General features: G+C 51.3%; 7 protein-coding genes across 9 annotated transcripts; 3 read left to right on the top strand and 4 right to left on the bottom strand.

Moving 5' to 3' along the window:
• Nucleotides 1–22: 22 nt before the first annotated feature.
• LOC6527179 (zinc finger protein 35) lies at nucleotides 23–3,352 on the bottom strand. Its single transcript, XM_002088237.3, has 2 exons — nucleotides 2,965–3,352; nucleotides 23–2,848 (listed from the first exon to the last, which is right to left on the bottom strand). Exon 2 carries the CDS (start codon nucleotides 2,834–2,836, stop codon nucleotides 683–685), a length of 2,154 nt encoding a protein of 717 aa, XP_002088273.1. The 5' UTR covers nucleotides 2,837–2,848; nucleotides 2,965–3,352; the 3' UTR covers nucleotides 23–682.
• A 254-nt stretch (nucleotides 3,353–3,606) lies between these two features.
• On the top strand, nucleotides 3,607–4,355 carry LOC6527178 (V-type proton ATPase 16 kDa proteolipid subunit). Its single transcript, XM_002088236.4, has one exon. It carries the CDS (start codon nucleotides 3,741–3,743, stop codon nucleotides 4,314–4,316), a length of 576 nt encoding a protein of 191 aa, XP_002088272.1. The 5' UTR covers nucleotides 3,607–3,740; the 3' UTR covers nucleotides 4,317–4,355.
• Nucleotides 4,356–4,723: 368 nt separating this feature from the next.
• On the top strand, nucleotides 4,724–7,500 carry LOC6527177 (nuclear pore complex protein Nup107). The gene is made up of 2 exons (XM_002088235.4): nucleotides 4,724–7,019; nucleotides 7,084–7,500. Exons 1-2 carry the CDS (start codon nucleotides 4,847–4,849, stop codon nucleotides 7,446–7,448), a joined length of 2,538 nt encoding a protein of 845 aa, XP_002088271.1. The 5' UTR covers nucleotides 4,724–4,846; the 3' UTR covers nucleotides 7,449–7,500.
• LOC6527176 (protein dpy-30 homolog) lies at nucleotides 7,469–8,087 on the bottom strand. Its single transcript, XM_002088234.4, has one exon. The coding sequence runs from the start codon at nucleotides 7,960–7,962 to the stop codon at nucleotides 7,564–7,566; it is 399 nt and encodes a 132-aa protein (XP_002088270.1). The 5' UTR covers nucleotides 7,963–8,087; the 3' UTR covers nucleotides 7,469–7,563.
• Nucleotides 8,088–8,381: 294 nt separating this feature from the next.
• On the top strand, nucleotides 8,382–9,390 carry LOC6527175 (ER membrane protein complex subunit 3). Its single transcript, XM_002088233.4, has 2 exons — nucleotides 8,382–8,637; nucleotides 8,696–9,390. Exons 1-2 carry the CDS (start codon nucleotides 8,489–8,491, stop codon nucleotides 9,288–9,290), a joined length of 744 nt encoding a protein of 247 aa, XP_002088269.1. The 5' UTR covers nucleotides 8,382–8,488; the 3' UTR covers nucleotides 9,291–9,390.
• Nucleotides 9,391–9,488: 98 nt separating this feature from the next.
• Nucleotides 9,489–10,588, bottom strand: LOC6527174 (cilia- and flagella-associated protein 20). The gene is made up of 3 exons (XM_002088232.4): nucleotides 10,448–10,588; nucleotides 10,203–10,394; nucleotides 9,489–10,137 (listed from the first exon to the last, which is right to left on the bottom strand). Exons 1-3 carry the CDS (start codon nucleotides 10,529–10,531, stop codon nucleotides 9,580–9,582), a joined length of 834 nt encoding a protein of 277 aa, XP_002088268.1. The 5' UTR covers nucleotides 10,532–10,588; the 3' UTR covers nucleotides 9,489–9,579.
• Nucleotides 10,508–11,867, bottom strand: LOC6527173 (replication termination factor 2). Of its 3 annotated transcripts, none has more exons than XM_015198141.3 (3): nucleotides 11,720–11,867; nucleotides 11,533–11,662; nucleotides 10,508–11,470 (listed from the first exon to the last, which is right to left on the bottom strand). In XM_015198141.3, the coding sequence occupies exons 2-3, from the start codon at nucleotides 11,599–11,601 to the stop codon at nucleotides 10,640–10,642; spliced, it is 900 nt and encodes a 299-aa protein (XP_015053627.1). In that variant the 5' UTR covers nucleotides 11,602–11,662; nucleotides 11,720–11,867; the 3' UTR covers nucleotides 10,508–10,639. The 3 variants fall into 3 exon arrangements, with proteins under 3 accessions (XP_015053627.1, XP_039227214.1, XP_039227215.1); XM_039371280.2 differs by having other exon boundaries at nucleotides 11,533–11,649; nucleotides 11,720–11,861; XM_039371281.2 differs by having other exon boundaries at nucleotides 11,533–11,632; nucleotides 11,720–11,851.
• Between the last annotated feature and the right edge of the window lie 592 nt (nucleotides 11,868–12,459).

Here is a 12,459-nt window from a genome sequence, read left to right as displayed (position 1 = left end):
CCCAAAAGAAAAGTCGGGGTGCTTAAATATAACGATTAATGTAATCTCTTCAGGCGATTCTGGGAAATACGCGACGTGGAATAGTTGGAGTCGTTGGCGACCCAACTTGGGTGGTAAGGGTATATCCCTTGGGATGTAAAATGAGCAGCATAAAGTAGGGCTTAATACTAACAAAATGTAATATCTTTATAAGACAATGTGCAAATACAATGCGTCCATCTTTTGGATAATCCTTTGTCGTGTGGGCTTTGTGTGATATGAGATACATAACTGGAATTTCGCTTTGGTTGCCCGAAATGTGCAACATGTTGTACTGGGAATGCTCACAAAATCGCTTTTGATGTTATGATTAGTTAAAAAAAAAAAGGGTTTTGATGTTTCCATTGTAGAGTTACTGACCGAGTTGAAACTTTGAAGATTTGTTGTGTGCTCCGGGAATCCTACATGGTAACCTAACAACGATAAAGTGTGAGTTAAGTACATTTTGTAACTCTCCCGACAAGTTCTTTCTGTTTTTTCCGGTAAAAAACCATTCTCGTAATACCTCACGACTTGTTCTGCTTTCAAACAAAACTAGTTGTAATAAACATTTTGTGACCCAAACGTAGTTAAGAACTGTCGTGCCGTTCAATGTAAATATGAATTACTTTCGTAAACTATGGCCAAATCTTGGTACTTAGATCTAGATGAGCGCATCGGTATAAACCTCCTCCTCGTTGACGACAAAGTCGCCGAACACCTCCTCCTGACAGCCCACGTCCATGTCGGCAAAGTCCTCGTAATACATGTCAGAGTCCAGCAGGATGTGGTCCTCCTGGAGCCCCAGAATGGGATAGTCTGAATTGGTGAGTGGGTCCTCTGCTTCCAACACTTCAGTTTTCACCTCTGCCGCCTGCTCTGGCTCATCTTCCTCCTCCTCATCCGGTGGTTCCTCCGCTTCGTCGGGCTCTTCTTCGTCCTCGCCGGTGGAATCCATGGCTGACAACTTGGGCTGCTGCGGCAGCTGCATCTGCTGCTGTTGTTGCTGATGCTGCGGCTGTTGCTGCTGCTGATGCTGCTGCTGATGGTTCATCTGCTGTAAGACGCACTGGACCCGCTCCATGTAGGCCTGCTGCTCCACCGCACTGCATCTGCCCTCTGAAATCGCGCCGCCCTGCGCCGTGTTCATGCCGGACTGCTTCATGGTGTCCAGGAGCGCTGCATGCTGGGTGTGCACATGGTTAGCCAGCGCAGTGGCATCCGCATGCAGTGATCCGCAGACAATGCAAACGAGCGTTTCGTGCGGCTGCTTGGCGACCAGCAAGCCAGGAGACGAGGAAGCGGAGGTGGCCGAAGCCATCTGGTGCGCCTGAATGTGCTTGTTGAGGTACGCCTGCTGGCTGTAGGACTTGCCGCATATGGGGCACGGATAGGGCTTCTCGCCCGCATGGATCTTCATGTGGACACTCAGGCTGGAGGCCTGGGTGAAGCACTTGTCGCAGAGCTTGCACTGGAACGGCTTTTCGCCGGTGTGGATGCGCATGTGGATGTTTAGGCTGCCCGACTGCGTGAAGGAGCGGTCGCAGAGCGAGCAGGTGAAGGGCTTCTCGCCCATGTGGTTCTTCATGTGCTGCACCAGCTCCGAGCTGGCGCGGAAGGCCTCGCGACAGATGGCGCACTGGTATACCAGCTCCTGCGTGTGCATCCGCATGTGCTCGTCGAGCAGCGCCTCCGCCTTGAACTCCCGCTCGCACTCCGGACAGATGAACGTTTCCGTGGGCGCGATGTGCGTCTTCTGGTGCAGCAGCAGCGAGCTGTAGTTGATGAATCCCTTGTCGCACTGCACGCACTGATGCGGCTTGCGCACCGAATGGGAGCGCATGTGCACCATCAGGCTGCTGGACTGCGTAAAGGCCTTAGGACAGAGCTCGCACTTGTACGGCTTCTCGCCGCTGTGGATGCGGATGTGCGTGTTCAGGCTGCCGATGTGCGTGAAGGTCTTCTGGCAGATGGAGCACTGGAACGGCTTGTTGGTGATGTGCGAGCGCACGTGCTTGGACAGATCGCCGGCGTTGGGAAAGCTGGCCTCGCAGTGGGTGCACTGGAAGCACTTCTGGTTGCCATTCAGCGCTGGATCCATCACTGCCGCACCGATGTTGCTGCGCCTTCCCCGCCGCCGCTTGATAGGCGTCGATTGCAGGGAGTGTCCCAGGCTAGCAGTGGGTGCAGGTGGAAGCAGCTGCTGCAAGGGCGTGACGCTCACGGTCGGCTGCACCATGAAAATGGAGGTGGACTCCCGCGGATCCGCCATCTGCAGCTGGAACTCATTGTAGCCGGGTCCGGCCACCAAGCCGCGCAGTGGTGCGGCCGATTCCTGGCTCTGCTGGGTGTTGGAGTTGCTGGTAGTCGGCACCGAGCTGCTCGATGTACTTGAGTTGCTGGAACTCGAACTGGAGCTGCTGTCGTCGTCGTCGTCGTCGTCATCGTCGTCCGATGAGGAGGAGCTGTCGGAGCCCGAGGAATCGCTCCCATCCGAGGAGTCGCTGCCATCCTCCGCCAGCTCGCACACCGGCTCGAAGATCCAGCTGTAGTCCTCGCCCTCGTCGCCCGGGCTCTCCTGCTCCTGCTGTCCATTGCTCGGCTCGTTGGGATGCAGGGTGTTCATGTGCTGGTACAGGGCCAGCGGATGGACGAAGAACTCCGCACAGCACATGCAGTGGAAGGTGAGATCCGGCGGCTTTGGTGGCTGCGGCTGCTGGGGGGGATTGGGCGCCTGCTGCAGTATGTGCGTCTGCTGCAGGATCGGCGTGATCGTGAGGGGCAGGTGGTGATAGCTCTGTTTCAGCTGCACGGCCATCTTGCCAAAAGGCTGTGCGAGTCAAGCAACAAGAGTCACAAGAAAAACAAAATCAAACATCGAGCGTATCAACACATTTTCTCTATAATAAAAATGCGCGTTTGCGGGGAGAAAAATCAATGCCGTACCTTGGGTGAGATTGGATGCGAAGTACCGTGGATCGGGGGGTTCCGTAGACTACTATTATATCACTGGTGTGTTGCTCAGGTTCCGTGCTTTTGTGTTTCTCTCAGGGCTCTCGACATTCGTCCACTCCGTTCCATTTTATGCGCGACCAAGTAGAAGTGAAAGAGTTGCTTCCTGTTTTTGAATCTCAGTTCCGTGGGTCGCTGGACTCGCTTCCCGTTTTCCAGCCAGTTAGCTGGTTAGCTGGTACTGCCAGGAGCTGCACACTAAGCGGTAGCAGCACATCGCCCAGTCGCCAGTGTGCCAAGTGACAAAATCAGAAAATCGGAAAGTCGCAATTACAAGCGTCGCCGTCGTGCAAATACAACAAATACCACAAATAAAAGAAAAATGTTTTATGTTGGGCGGCCTCTGCACGGTCGGACGGCAGCATATCGTCATGCAAGCGCGTCATGCACGTCGATAAGCCGCGCTGCTTGAAATTCAAATCGAATCAGATTTTTAAACCTTTCCATGGATGCAAGCATTTAAAAAATAATATATAGGAATTTTTTTAATCAAAAATGGTTTAAATCTTTAACTATATGCCATAAAAATGAAATGCTGATAAAATCAACTGACCAACTTTACTTTCCCTCTGCTGATCTCATTCCCATTGGAATTGTATTCATGCCAAACTACGGGCTAGTCAGACTAGCAAGCTAGAAAATCCGGAGAGCAACCAACGTAGAGCGTTCCTAATTTCCTACCCAAGTAAATACCTCAACATCCATCGGAAATGGACAACTATTGGCCAGCATGGAACGGATCGAGAGCGCTGGACGTGCCGGAGCTGATCGCAAGTCTGAATCTGAAGAAATCAAGTATCACGCCTCAAGCACTGGACCGCAATCCGCCGTACGCGCCGTTCTATGGAGTGATGGGCGTGGTGTTCTCCAGTGTGCTGACCGCGGCTGGTGCGGCATACGGAACTGCTGTGTCTGGAACCGGGATCGCGGCCACGGCGGTGATGCGTCCGGAACTGGTAATGAAGTCAATCATTCCGGTGGTCATGGCGGGCATCATTGCCATATACGGTCTGGTGGTATCCGTGCTGCTGTCTGGCGAACTGGCGCCAGCTCCCAATTACTCGCTACCCACCGGCTATGTGCACCTGGCCGCCGGACTCTCGGTGGGATTCGCTGGCCTGGCTGCCGGATATGCGGTGGGTGAGGTCGGTGAAGTGGGTGTGCGCCACATTGCGCTGCAGCCACGCCTCTTCATCGGCATGATCCTGATCCTCATTTTCGCCGAGGTGCTTGGTCTCTACGGCCTGATCATCGGCATTTATTTGTACACAGTCAACATTAAGTAGTAGAATAGAATAATATAAGCTGTTTGGTAATCCTTAATATTTAATATGCATTTTGAATTTGGGAGCTCGGATTCTTGTACCTAACCTACATACGTGATTCTCGTATGGAAATCGTTACGTGATTTCGGTACGGAGTTCTGTTACATGATTGTGGTACGCATTCAGTTTCTTGTTCTGCTACGAATTCTGTTCCGCGAATGTGGAACGCATTTCAGGCAGGAAGTTGCGGTTCGGAATGATGGTACCGAATACTGATTACAGTGATTTCACGGTACGCTGTTCGTTTTGCTTAACAATTAAATAAATAATAATTTCAAATAAAATTAAAAATTAAAAAATTAAAATGAAGTGGGAAATGTTGATTTCCAAGTGGGTATGCAAGGTTGATGGAGAGCTTTTCTGCTGTTCCAGCATCTGGTAACACTGAACGGTCCCGGCATTTTTAGCGAATAGCGCGTGAATTTCTGTTTTGTTTTAATTGATTGAATTGATGTCAAGTAGAAGATAGCCAGGAAACGCAGAGTGCAGCCATGCCCGATAGCCCATTCCCGATGAGCAACCGCAGTGGCCTGCTGCGCACCACCCTCAACAGCTCCATGGCGCCGCAGAACCTGTCCCACTCGCTGCTCATCCTCGAGCAGAGCAACGCGGCCCAGGAGGATCGGTCACTTATGGAGGACACAGGCGATGATCTGGATCGCGGCAAGGGCCGCGTGGACGTGCTGTTTCCGCAGTTCTTCGACGTGCTGCAGGCCCAGGGCGGCGGACAGGAGGCCTTTGAATTGATCCAATCGCTTACGCACGTCTGTCGCGGCGTGGTGGAGCAACTGGAGCTGGAGATCGAGCGCGGCATGGGCGGGGAGCAGGGCGCGCGGCAACGCCAGGCCATGCTCACTTGGCTGCGGCAGGAGATATACACGTGGCGCCTGTTGCACGCCCTCTTCTACGACCGCATCTTGCTGCAGACGGACACTCAGGCGGATGATGAGATGCAGGATGGCCCCACACTCGGCGGCAGCGAGAAGGAGGTCATACAGCAGCTGTACACCATCAATGCCACTCTGCGTGAGTACCAGCTGGTGGTGGACTGGCTGGAGGCGTGCTACGACCAGGGGGAGCAACAAAACCCACTCCACTGCCACGATCGCATGATGGCCTGGGAGAACACGCTCTTCCAGCTGGATAACCTGCAGGGCGCTGCCTTTGGCAAGGGCCATGAGATTGTATCGCGCCTGGATCCGGATGCTCCTGTACGCGAGAAACGACCGCTGCACGCCCTCGATGAGGAGGACAACCTGCGCCTGTCCCGCGCCATTTTCGCATCGATTCGCTCGGGTCACGTCGACGATGGCCTCAAGCTGTGTAAGCACTACGGACAGACCTGGCGGGCGGCAATCCTTGAGGGTTGGCGTCTGCACGAGGATCCCAACTTCGAGCAGAATGTCTCGGGGGTCCACGAAAAGCTGCCCATCGAGGGCAATCCCAGGAGGGATATCTGGAAGCGGTGCGCCTGGATGCTGGCCGATTCCAAAAACTATGATGAGTACAGCCGGGCGACGGCGGGCGTTTTCTCCGGCCACCTGAGCTCCCTGAAAACCCTTCTGCACAGCAACTGGCACGATTTGCTGTGGGCCCACCTGAAGGTGCAGATCGACATCCGTGTGGAGTCGGAGATACGCGGCTGTTGCCTGAAGCGCTACCAACCGATGCCGGATGAGTACTGGAACGGCAAGATGACAATGGAGCAGATATTCGACGAGCTGAACGTCGCCAAGGATGCGTCGGTGCGGGACTTCGCCCAAGGTCAACTGGGCATTATCCAGCGCCATTTGATCTTGGACACATGTGGCGAGCTGCTGCAACACATGGTGCGTTGGGTGGAAAAGGACGCCGGCCAGCAATCGCCCCACCAACTGCGCTTTATGGCCCACATAGTGCTGTTTCTGCGCCAAATCGGGCGTGTGGAGCAGGAGCGGCAGGCGGAGAAGATCATTGCCGCATATGTGGAGGCCTTGATTGCAAGGGGCGAGCCCCAGCTAATAGCTTACTATGCCGCATCTCTTTCGAACACGCTGCAGGTGAAGCTCTACTCGCGGTTTCTGGAGCAAGTGGAGCAGAAGCGTCAACGGGAGCTAGCTCTGGATGCCGCCTTGCAAGCAGGCTTGGATGTGGAACAGATTACGCGCATCACCGTGGAGAACATTCGCCTCGCACATCATGCGCACGGGGAATTCGGTGAGCCGCTCTCGGGCGAGATCTCTGCGGCCGATCAGCGCAAGATCTCAGCTTTGGAGTGGCTAATCCATTTGCCGGAGCAGCGCGGTGAGTTGCTGTGGCAGGCCAACGCCATGATACGCACCTATCTGGCCTGCAGTAAGATGGAGTGCATGCGCCAGACGTTCCGCATGGTGCCGGGCGACATAGTCCAGCAAATAGTCAACTTGTACAGCTCGGTGGACAACATACCGCCGCGTGAAGAGTGCTGCCTGAAGGAGTATCTCTGCTACAAGGTGTATCTCTCGGGCGTCGACAGCTTCGTCGAGTGGAACCGCCTGCAGCAGAACAGACCCAAGAAACCGCAGACTGCCAACACTGCTTCCTCCCAGGACAACTTTACGGAGCGCATGGCAAGTGAGCGCAAGGAGCAGGCTCACCGATCGGAGGTCGTGCGCTGGGAGCAAAAGGTTAAGGAGCAGGCCAAGCGTAAGTTGATGGGATTCCTGTAAATTTGATCTTTGGGCAAATAACCCGCGTACTTTCCCTGCAGAAACCATCGAAACCCTGTACAATGTGCTCATGTTTCCGGATAAGGGTTGGCTGGTGGATCCGTTCATCGCCAAGCAGCCCGAGAATGCCGTGCAGCTGAACTGGGATCACCGCCTACTGCAGATGGAGAAACTGCGCTCTATCTGCATTCCCGAGATCGCCCTGCTCCTGAACGAAGTGATGTTCAAGTCTGGAGACTTTGCGGGTTGCGTGCGCCTCGCAGATGAGATATCCAGCGAGAACCGGCAGCTGTACAAAGTCTATACGAAGCACAAGCTGGCAGAGCTTCTGGCCAAGATCGCCGACGCGTCGCTGGAGCTGCTCAACTCGAAGCTGGACCCCTGGGGGTATCCTATAACAATTTAGCGATCCTAGTACATTGTGTGTTTTGCGATTACATTCTAACTTTAAACGTTTATTTATTCACTGTTCACTTATACAAATAAGGAGGGGAAAAATGGGAGGTAGAGGTTTTAGGGGTTTAGGAGTTGTTGTCCACAGCGGCGGCGTTGTTCTCGTCGCACCCGTTGCTATGCTTCAGCAGGTACGATGCCAGGAACTGGATGGGATCCGTGGGCCGTTCGCGAGCGAGTGCCTGCATTCCGTGCAGCAGAACCGGCGCCACCGTCTGGTCGAGGTACTGTCGCGTGGGCATGTTGTTTGTCTCGCTACTGGGCTTCTTGGCCACCGCCGGTTGCTGCACTTGCTGGGCCACTGGATTCGCGGACTGACCAACGGCAGTGGCTCCGGATGCAGGCGCTCCCGGCGGAGCGGACGGGTTGGCCTGCGCGTTGCTGCTTGCATTTGGCTCCTTGCCAGTTTCTGCCGGCGGATTTGGTGTGGGCGCCGGGGAAATGGGTGCGTCGGTCTTGGCCTCCATGGCAATGTCTTTCTGGTGTTCAGCAAATCTCGATTTTTGCCTGGCGTCTTTGCTGCAGTTCAACCAATTCAACTCGATTATAATTTACATTCTTGGTTTACAGAGTTGCCACATGCATGACGGACATCGATAATTTAAAGTTCAACTTGGTATATAAAACTCCTGTGATTTGTTCACATAATTGGGGTATTCCATGCTATTATTTTGTACAACCAAATCCATTGCCATAATTCAAAAGTTTTTTAAAATAAGATAACTGCAGTTTACATATATAAAAGCAGTACCAAACTAAATCACGTTATATATATAACATTGATAACTTCTATGAATTCTAATACTTTGGATTTGGGTACAAGCCAAAAAGTGAACTAAGTATCGACGAATATTCTGTCACGATGGAGACTCGATAATAAACGATAATGTCACATTTATCGGGTAAATAATCGACTGTCATCCCCAATCCAATTGAGCCAATTGGGTGAAAATTGGGCCGAAAAACAGGAAAATCTCACAGATCAATTAAAATATGACGGAGCTGCTGATTGATCCAGACATCCGCGTGTGGGTGTTCCTGCCCATCGTGCTGATCACGTTCCTGGTGGGCATTGTGCGCCACTACGTCTCCATACTGATATCCACGCAAAAGAAGGCCGAGATCACCCAGATCCAGGACAGGTGAGGGAGCAAAGGGCATTGAAGCACCTTTTTGTGACACCTACCATTTCATTCACAGTCAGGCGATGATCCGGGCACGCTTGCTTCGCGAGAACGGCAAATATCTGAGCGCCCAGAGCTTCTCCATGCGAAAGAACTACTTCAACAACGAGGAGACGGGTTACTTCAAGACTCAGAAACGGGCGCCTGTGGCACAGAACTCATCCGCCATGCTCACCGACATGGTCAAGGGCAACTTTATCAACGTACTGCCCATGGTAGTGATCGGTGGCTGGATCAACTGGATGTTTTCGGGCTTCGTCACCACAAAGGTTCCCTTCCCATTGACCCTGCGTTTTAAGCCCATGCTCCAGAGGGGCGTGGAGCTGGCCTCTCTGGACGCCGCCTGGGTCTCCTCTGCCTCTTGGTACTTCCTCAATGTGTTCGGCCTGCGGTCCATCTACACACTGGTCCTTGGTGAGAACAACCACGCCGACCAGACGCAGGCACAGGCGGATGCCATGACGGGCGCCGCCATGACCATGCCCCAAGATCCAAAGGCCGCCTTCAAAGCCGAGTGGGAGGCACTCGAGATCACCGAGTACCACAACGCACTCAAGAACATTGACGCTGACATGCTGGCTATCGCTAGCGCACCTGCAGTTTCATCCTAATTATAATCATAATAATTTTAGCAAATTCACAATGTAACAAAGCAGATTTTGTTTCGAGTCCAAGAGGGTTAAAATAAAGTTGTATGTCTACAATAGGAAACTAACCGGTTCTTCGTGGAATTCCAAAGGAAATTGCACAAAAAGTTAGTTAAAGAGTGCCTATGTCCCAGTTCGTTATAAAAGATGCAACACTTTGGATTATGATTGCTATGACTGGAAATTTAAAACATGTGCCACTCCCAGTCGCGTGTCAACAGAATGATAAAAACAAGCAATTATGAAACGTAACTTAATAGTAGGCCTCTTCAGTGGCCTCCGTTTGCGGAGCAGGTTCTTCGGTGGCGGGCTCCGGAGGAGCGGAGGCTGCTGGCGACGGAACCTTCTGCGGAACTGGCGGCGATGGAGATTTCTGCAGCACAGGCTCCCCCTCACTCATTGGTTCCGTTGCCTCTGGTTCCGTGTCCTTGGAGGGGCCAGCTTCCCCGCGGGCCGTGTTCAAAGGTGACGGAGGACGCGCAGTGGCCTGCACCTTGAACTGCTTCTCCGGTTTCTTCAGGTCCTTTGGCTTGCCCATCAAACGGTAATCGTTGGGCAACTCTGCCTCTGTGTAGAGCTTATCGGCGAAGTAAATGCGCCGGATGCGAACGTTGGCATGCAGTTGCAAGGATACCGTCTCCAGATAATTGGACCCATAGGCGCGTCGCGTGAAGTCGGCCAGGTTGAACTGGATCTGGTTCCAGCCTGGTGACATGCCCATCGGCATGGCCGTGCAGAAGGGCTTCACGGAGGTCTTGCTCTGGAAATTGGACACCCGGAAGCGGCGCATGAAGCGCTGATCGTCTTGTATCTATGGAGGATATAAATCATTTTGCAGCACAGTGTTTACTATAAGTTTGAAACGCTTTCACCAACCTTAACTTCGAAGCAGAAGTACTTGTGCATGTTCTTTATCAGGAGCACCAGGAAGGGCAGCTTGATGCCCAGCTGCTCCTTGCATTCGCTGGGGCAGTGTATAAACGTGGTGGACACATTCGAGCCCATGATCTCGAGCACCAGGGACTTAATGTCCTCATCGTAGATCCGCTTGATGTACCCGTTTTTGGTCTGCACAAGGAATCTTTCTAGAGATGTAGGAGCATTGAATTTAAGATACTCACATAGGAGGACCAGTTATTCAGGGGCGAACTGCCCACGCTGTAAAGCACGGTAAGGAAACCTTTTTGGTAGGCTGAACGATACATTGTCGATTGTATATATTTTTGAACTATGTGTTAGGTTTAAACGATCAGGCTTCGGACAAGGGACCCCAAATGACTGATTTAACACGGCAAACTTAAACTTAATATAGACTAATTGTAGAATGGATTGTAGGTGACCCAGTGGGCGCGCTCTTGGTCCTTTTCGGTTTTGTGGGAGGTAAAAAGTGATTTGTAAACATCGCTGGCCTTGGGATCCTTGGCCACGCTGAAGTCGCTCTTGAGACGTTTCAGTTCGGGATCCTGCATTGCGTTAACGGCGCCCAGTCGTTTGAGCTGCGCAATCGCCTTGATTTTTGTGCTAGTAGTGGGCTTCTCCACGGGTGCAGACTTTGATGTCGATGCAACGGGCTCTTCTGGCTCTGCGGGCTCAGCTTTGACCTCCACCTTCTTAGCTCCCTTCTTGTCCTTCTTGGATGACTTGCGTTTGGCTGCACGCATTTCCATCTTGACCCGCATGAGCTCCAAGTCCTCGTCGTTGCCATTAAGCACCACCACGTCCTCAACGCTGTAGGGAGCCTGACAAAGTGGACAAGTGCTGGCCACACTGCCCTTGATCTGTTTCAAGGCACGCTCTGACATAACGCAACCGCAGCTCCAAAGGGCCACAAAGCGAAATTTACCGGACATTTCCAGGCCAATCAGCTTGCAGATGTAAGGAGCATGTCGTGTGTCTAGTAGTCCCTCAGTTTTGTCCTCCTCGGTGAAGGCGGGATTGGGTGTGGGATTGAGCTGGCGAATGTCCTTCATGCTCTTCACGTGCGCGGCCGTCTCTGGCATGGGCTCCTTTTCCAGTAGTCGCTCAATGACGCTCTGCTTGGAGTACAGCCTGCCCATGCCGCACATGGCGATCGGCTCCTGGAGGCTCTGCTGAGTCAAGGTGCAATGACGCCAACGGAACTCCCTCTCCGCATCCTTGTCTTTCTGTGGGGTTCGAGAAATGCTATTAAGTCTGCTTATGAGGGGCTCCTATTAGGTTTACTAACCTGCTCTGGCTTTTGCTTCACGCGCACCAGCTCATCGCGCCTGGGAATAGTTCCTCCATCGCAACCCATGATTATATATCCTTATTTGAAGATTTACAAACTGTATAGTGGGAATTTCTGGTTGGGCAAACTGCAACCGATTATGACTGTTTTTAATGGTTTTTCATCTTGCTTGGAAAATACTCACTCTAAATAAACAAACGATGTAAATAACTAAATACTTTCTTCTTGTAGTAAATGTAAAAATTGCGATATGAGCAATAACAACTCTTTTATATACACAATGTTCATAGAGATGGCAAAACACAAGACGGCTGCATCGACTACAGCGATGATTTTAGAAATCGATAACATGCAATCGATGTAATTATTGGGTTTCCTATTTTACTTTTTCGTTGATGAAAATTTTAATGGCCAAGTTATGGCAAAAACGCCGATTAAAATATCCGATTTTATACAACAATTTTTTTCTTCGATTTTTTGATTAAAAATAATCTGTTTTTTTTCGATAGAAGTGAAAATAGTTGTCCAAAAGTGGAATGCCATACCTCGTTGAATTCGTAACAAAATTCCCTATCGATCCATGTACATACATTGAAATGATAATTTTTTGCCATTTTTCGCAAATTTTGATGTAAGTACCCCTTATCGAAAATGCAAAAATTTGTCAAATTTTTTTTCCCGAAAACCGAAAAAACAGGGATAGACATAGTTAGCTCTGTTTTTTAGCAGCGCAAAACAGTCTTTATTTTAGCTGTGCGGCCATTTTTGCCCAAGTTATGGCGAAAACGCCGATTAAAAATATCAGATTTTTTTACAATTTTTTTCTTCGATTTTTTGATAAAAAATAATCCGTTTTTTTTCGATAGCAGTGAAAATAGTTGTCCAAAAGTGGAATGCCATAGCTCGTTGAATTCGTAACAAAAT

This window comes from Drosophila yakuba, chromosome 2L, assembly GCF_016746365.2.
Source record: "Drosophila yakuba strain Tai18E2 chromosome 2L, Prin_Dyak_Tai18E2_2.1, whole genome shotgun sequence".
NCBI classification, from domain to species: domain Eukaryota; kingdom Metazoa; phylum Arthropoda; class Insecta; order Diptera; family Drosophilidae; genus Drosophila; species Drosophila yakuba.
This window is presented reverse-complemented; position numbering and strand designations above follow the sequence as displayed.

Coding starts and splice junctions, on each gene's coding strand:
- LOC6527179 (XM_002088237.3), bottom strand. CDS start 2,836: ATGGCCGTGCAGCTGAAACAGAGCTATCACCACCTGCCCCTCACGATC.
- LOC6527178 (XM_002088236.4), top strand. CDS start 3,741: ATGGACAACTATTGGCCAGCATGGAACGGATCGAGAGCGCTGGACGTG.
- LOC6527174 (XM_002088232.4), bottom strand. CDS start 10,531: ATGTATCGTTCAGCCTACCAAAAAGGTTTCCTTACCGTGCTTTACAGC. Junction 10,395..10,447: donor TGAATAACTGGTCCTCCTAT/GTGAGTATCTTA, acceptor TTCCTTGTGCAG/ACCAAAAACGGGTACATCAA. Junction 10,138..10,202: donor ACTTCTGCTTCGAAGTTAAG/GTTGGTGAAAGC, acceptor TATCCTCCATAG/ATACAAGACGATCAGCGCTT.
- LOC6527173 (XM_015198141.3), bottom strand. CDS start 11,601: ATGGGTTGCGATGGAGGAACTATTCCCAGGCGCGATGAGCTGGTGCGC. Junction 11,471..11,532: donor TGAAGCAAAAGCCAGAGCAG/GTTAGTAAACCT, acceptor CGAACCCCACAG/AAAGACAAGGATGCGGAGAG.
- LOC6527176 (XM_002088234.4), bottom strand. CDS start 7,962: ATGGAGGCCAAGACCGACGCACCCATTTCCCCGGCGCCCACACCAAAT.
- LOC6527175 (XM_002088233.4), top strand. CDS start 8,489: ATGACGGAGCTGCTGATTGATCCAGACATCCGCGTGTGGGTGTTCCTG. Junction 8,638..8,695: donor ATCACCCAGATCCAGGACAG/GTGAGGGAGCAA, acceptor TTTCATTCACAG/TCAGGCGATGATCCGGGCAC.
- LOC6527177 (XM_002088235.4), top strand. CDS start 4,847: ATGCCCGATAGCCCATTCCCGATGAGCAACCGCAGTGGCCTGCTGCGC. Junction 7,020..7,083: donor GGTTAAGGAGCAGGCCAAGC/GTAAGTTGATGG, acceptor CTTTCCCTGCAG/AAACCATCGAAACCCTGTAC.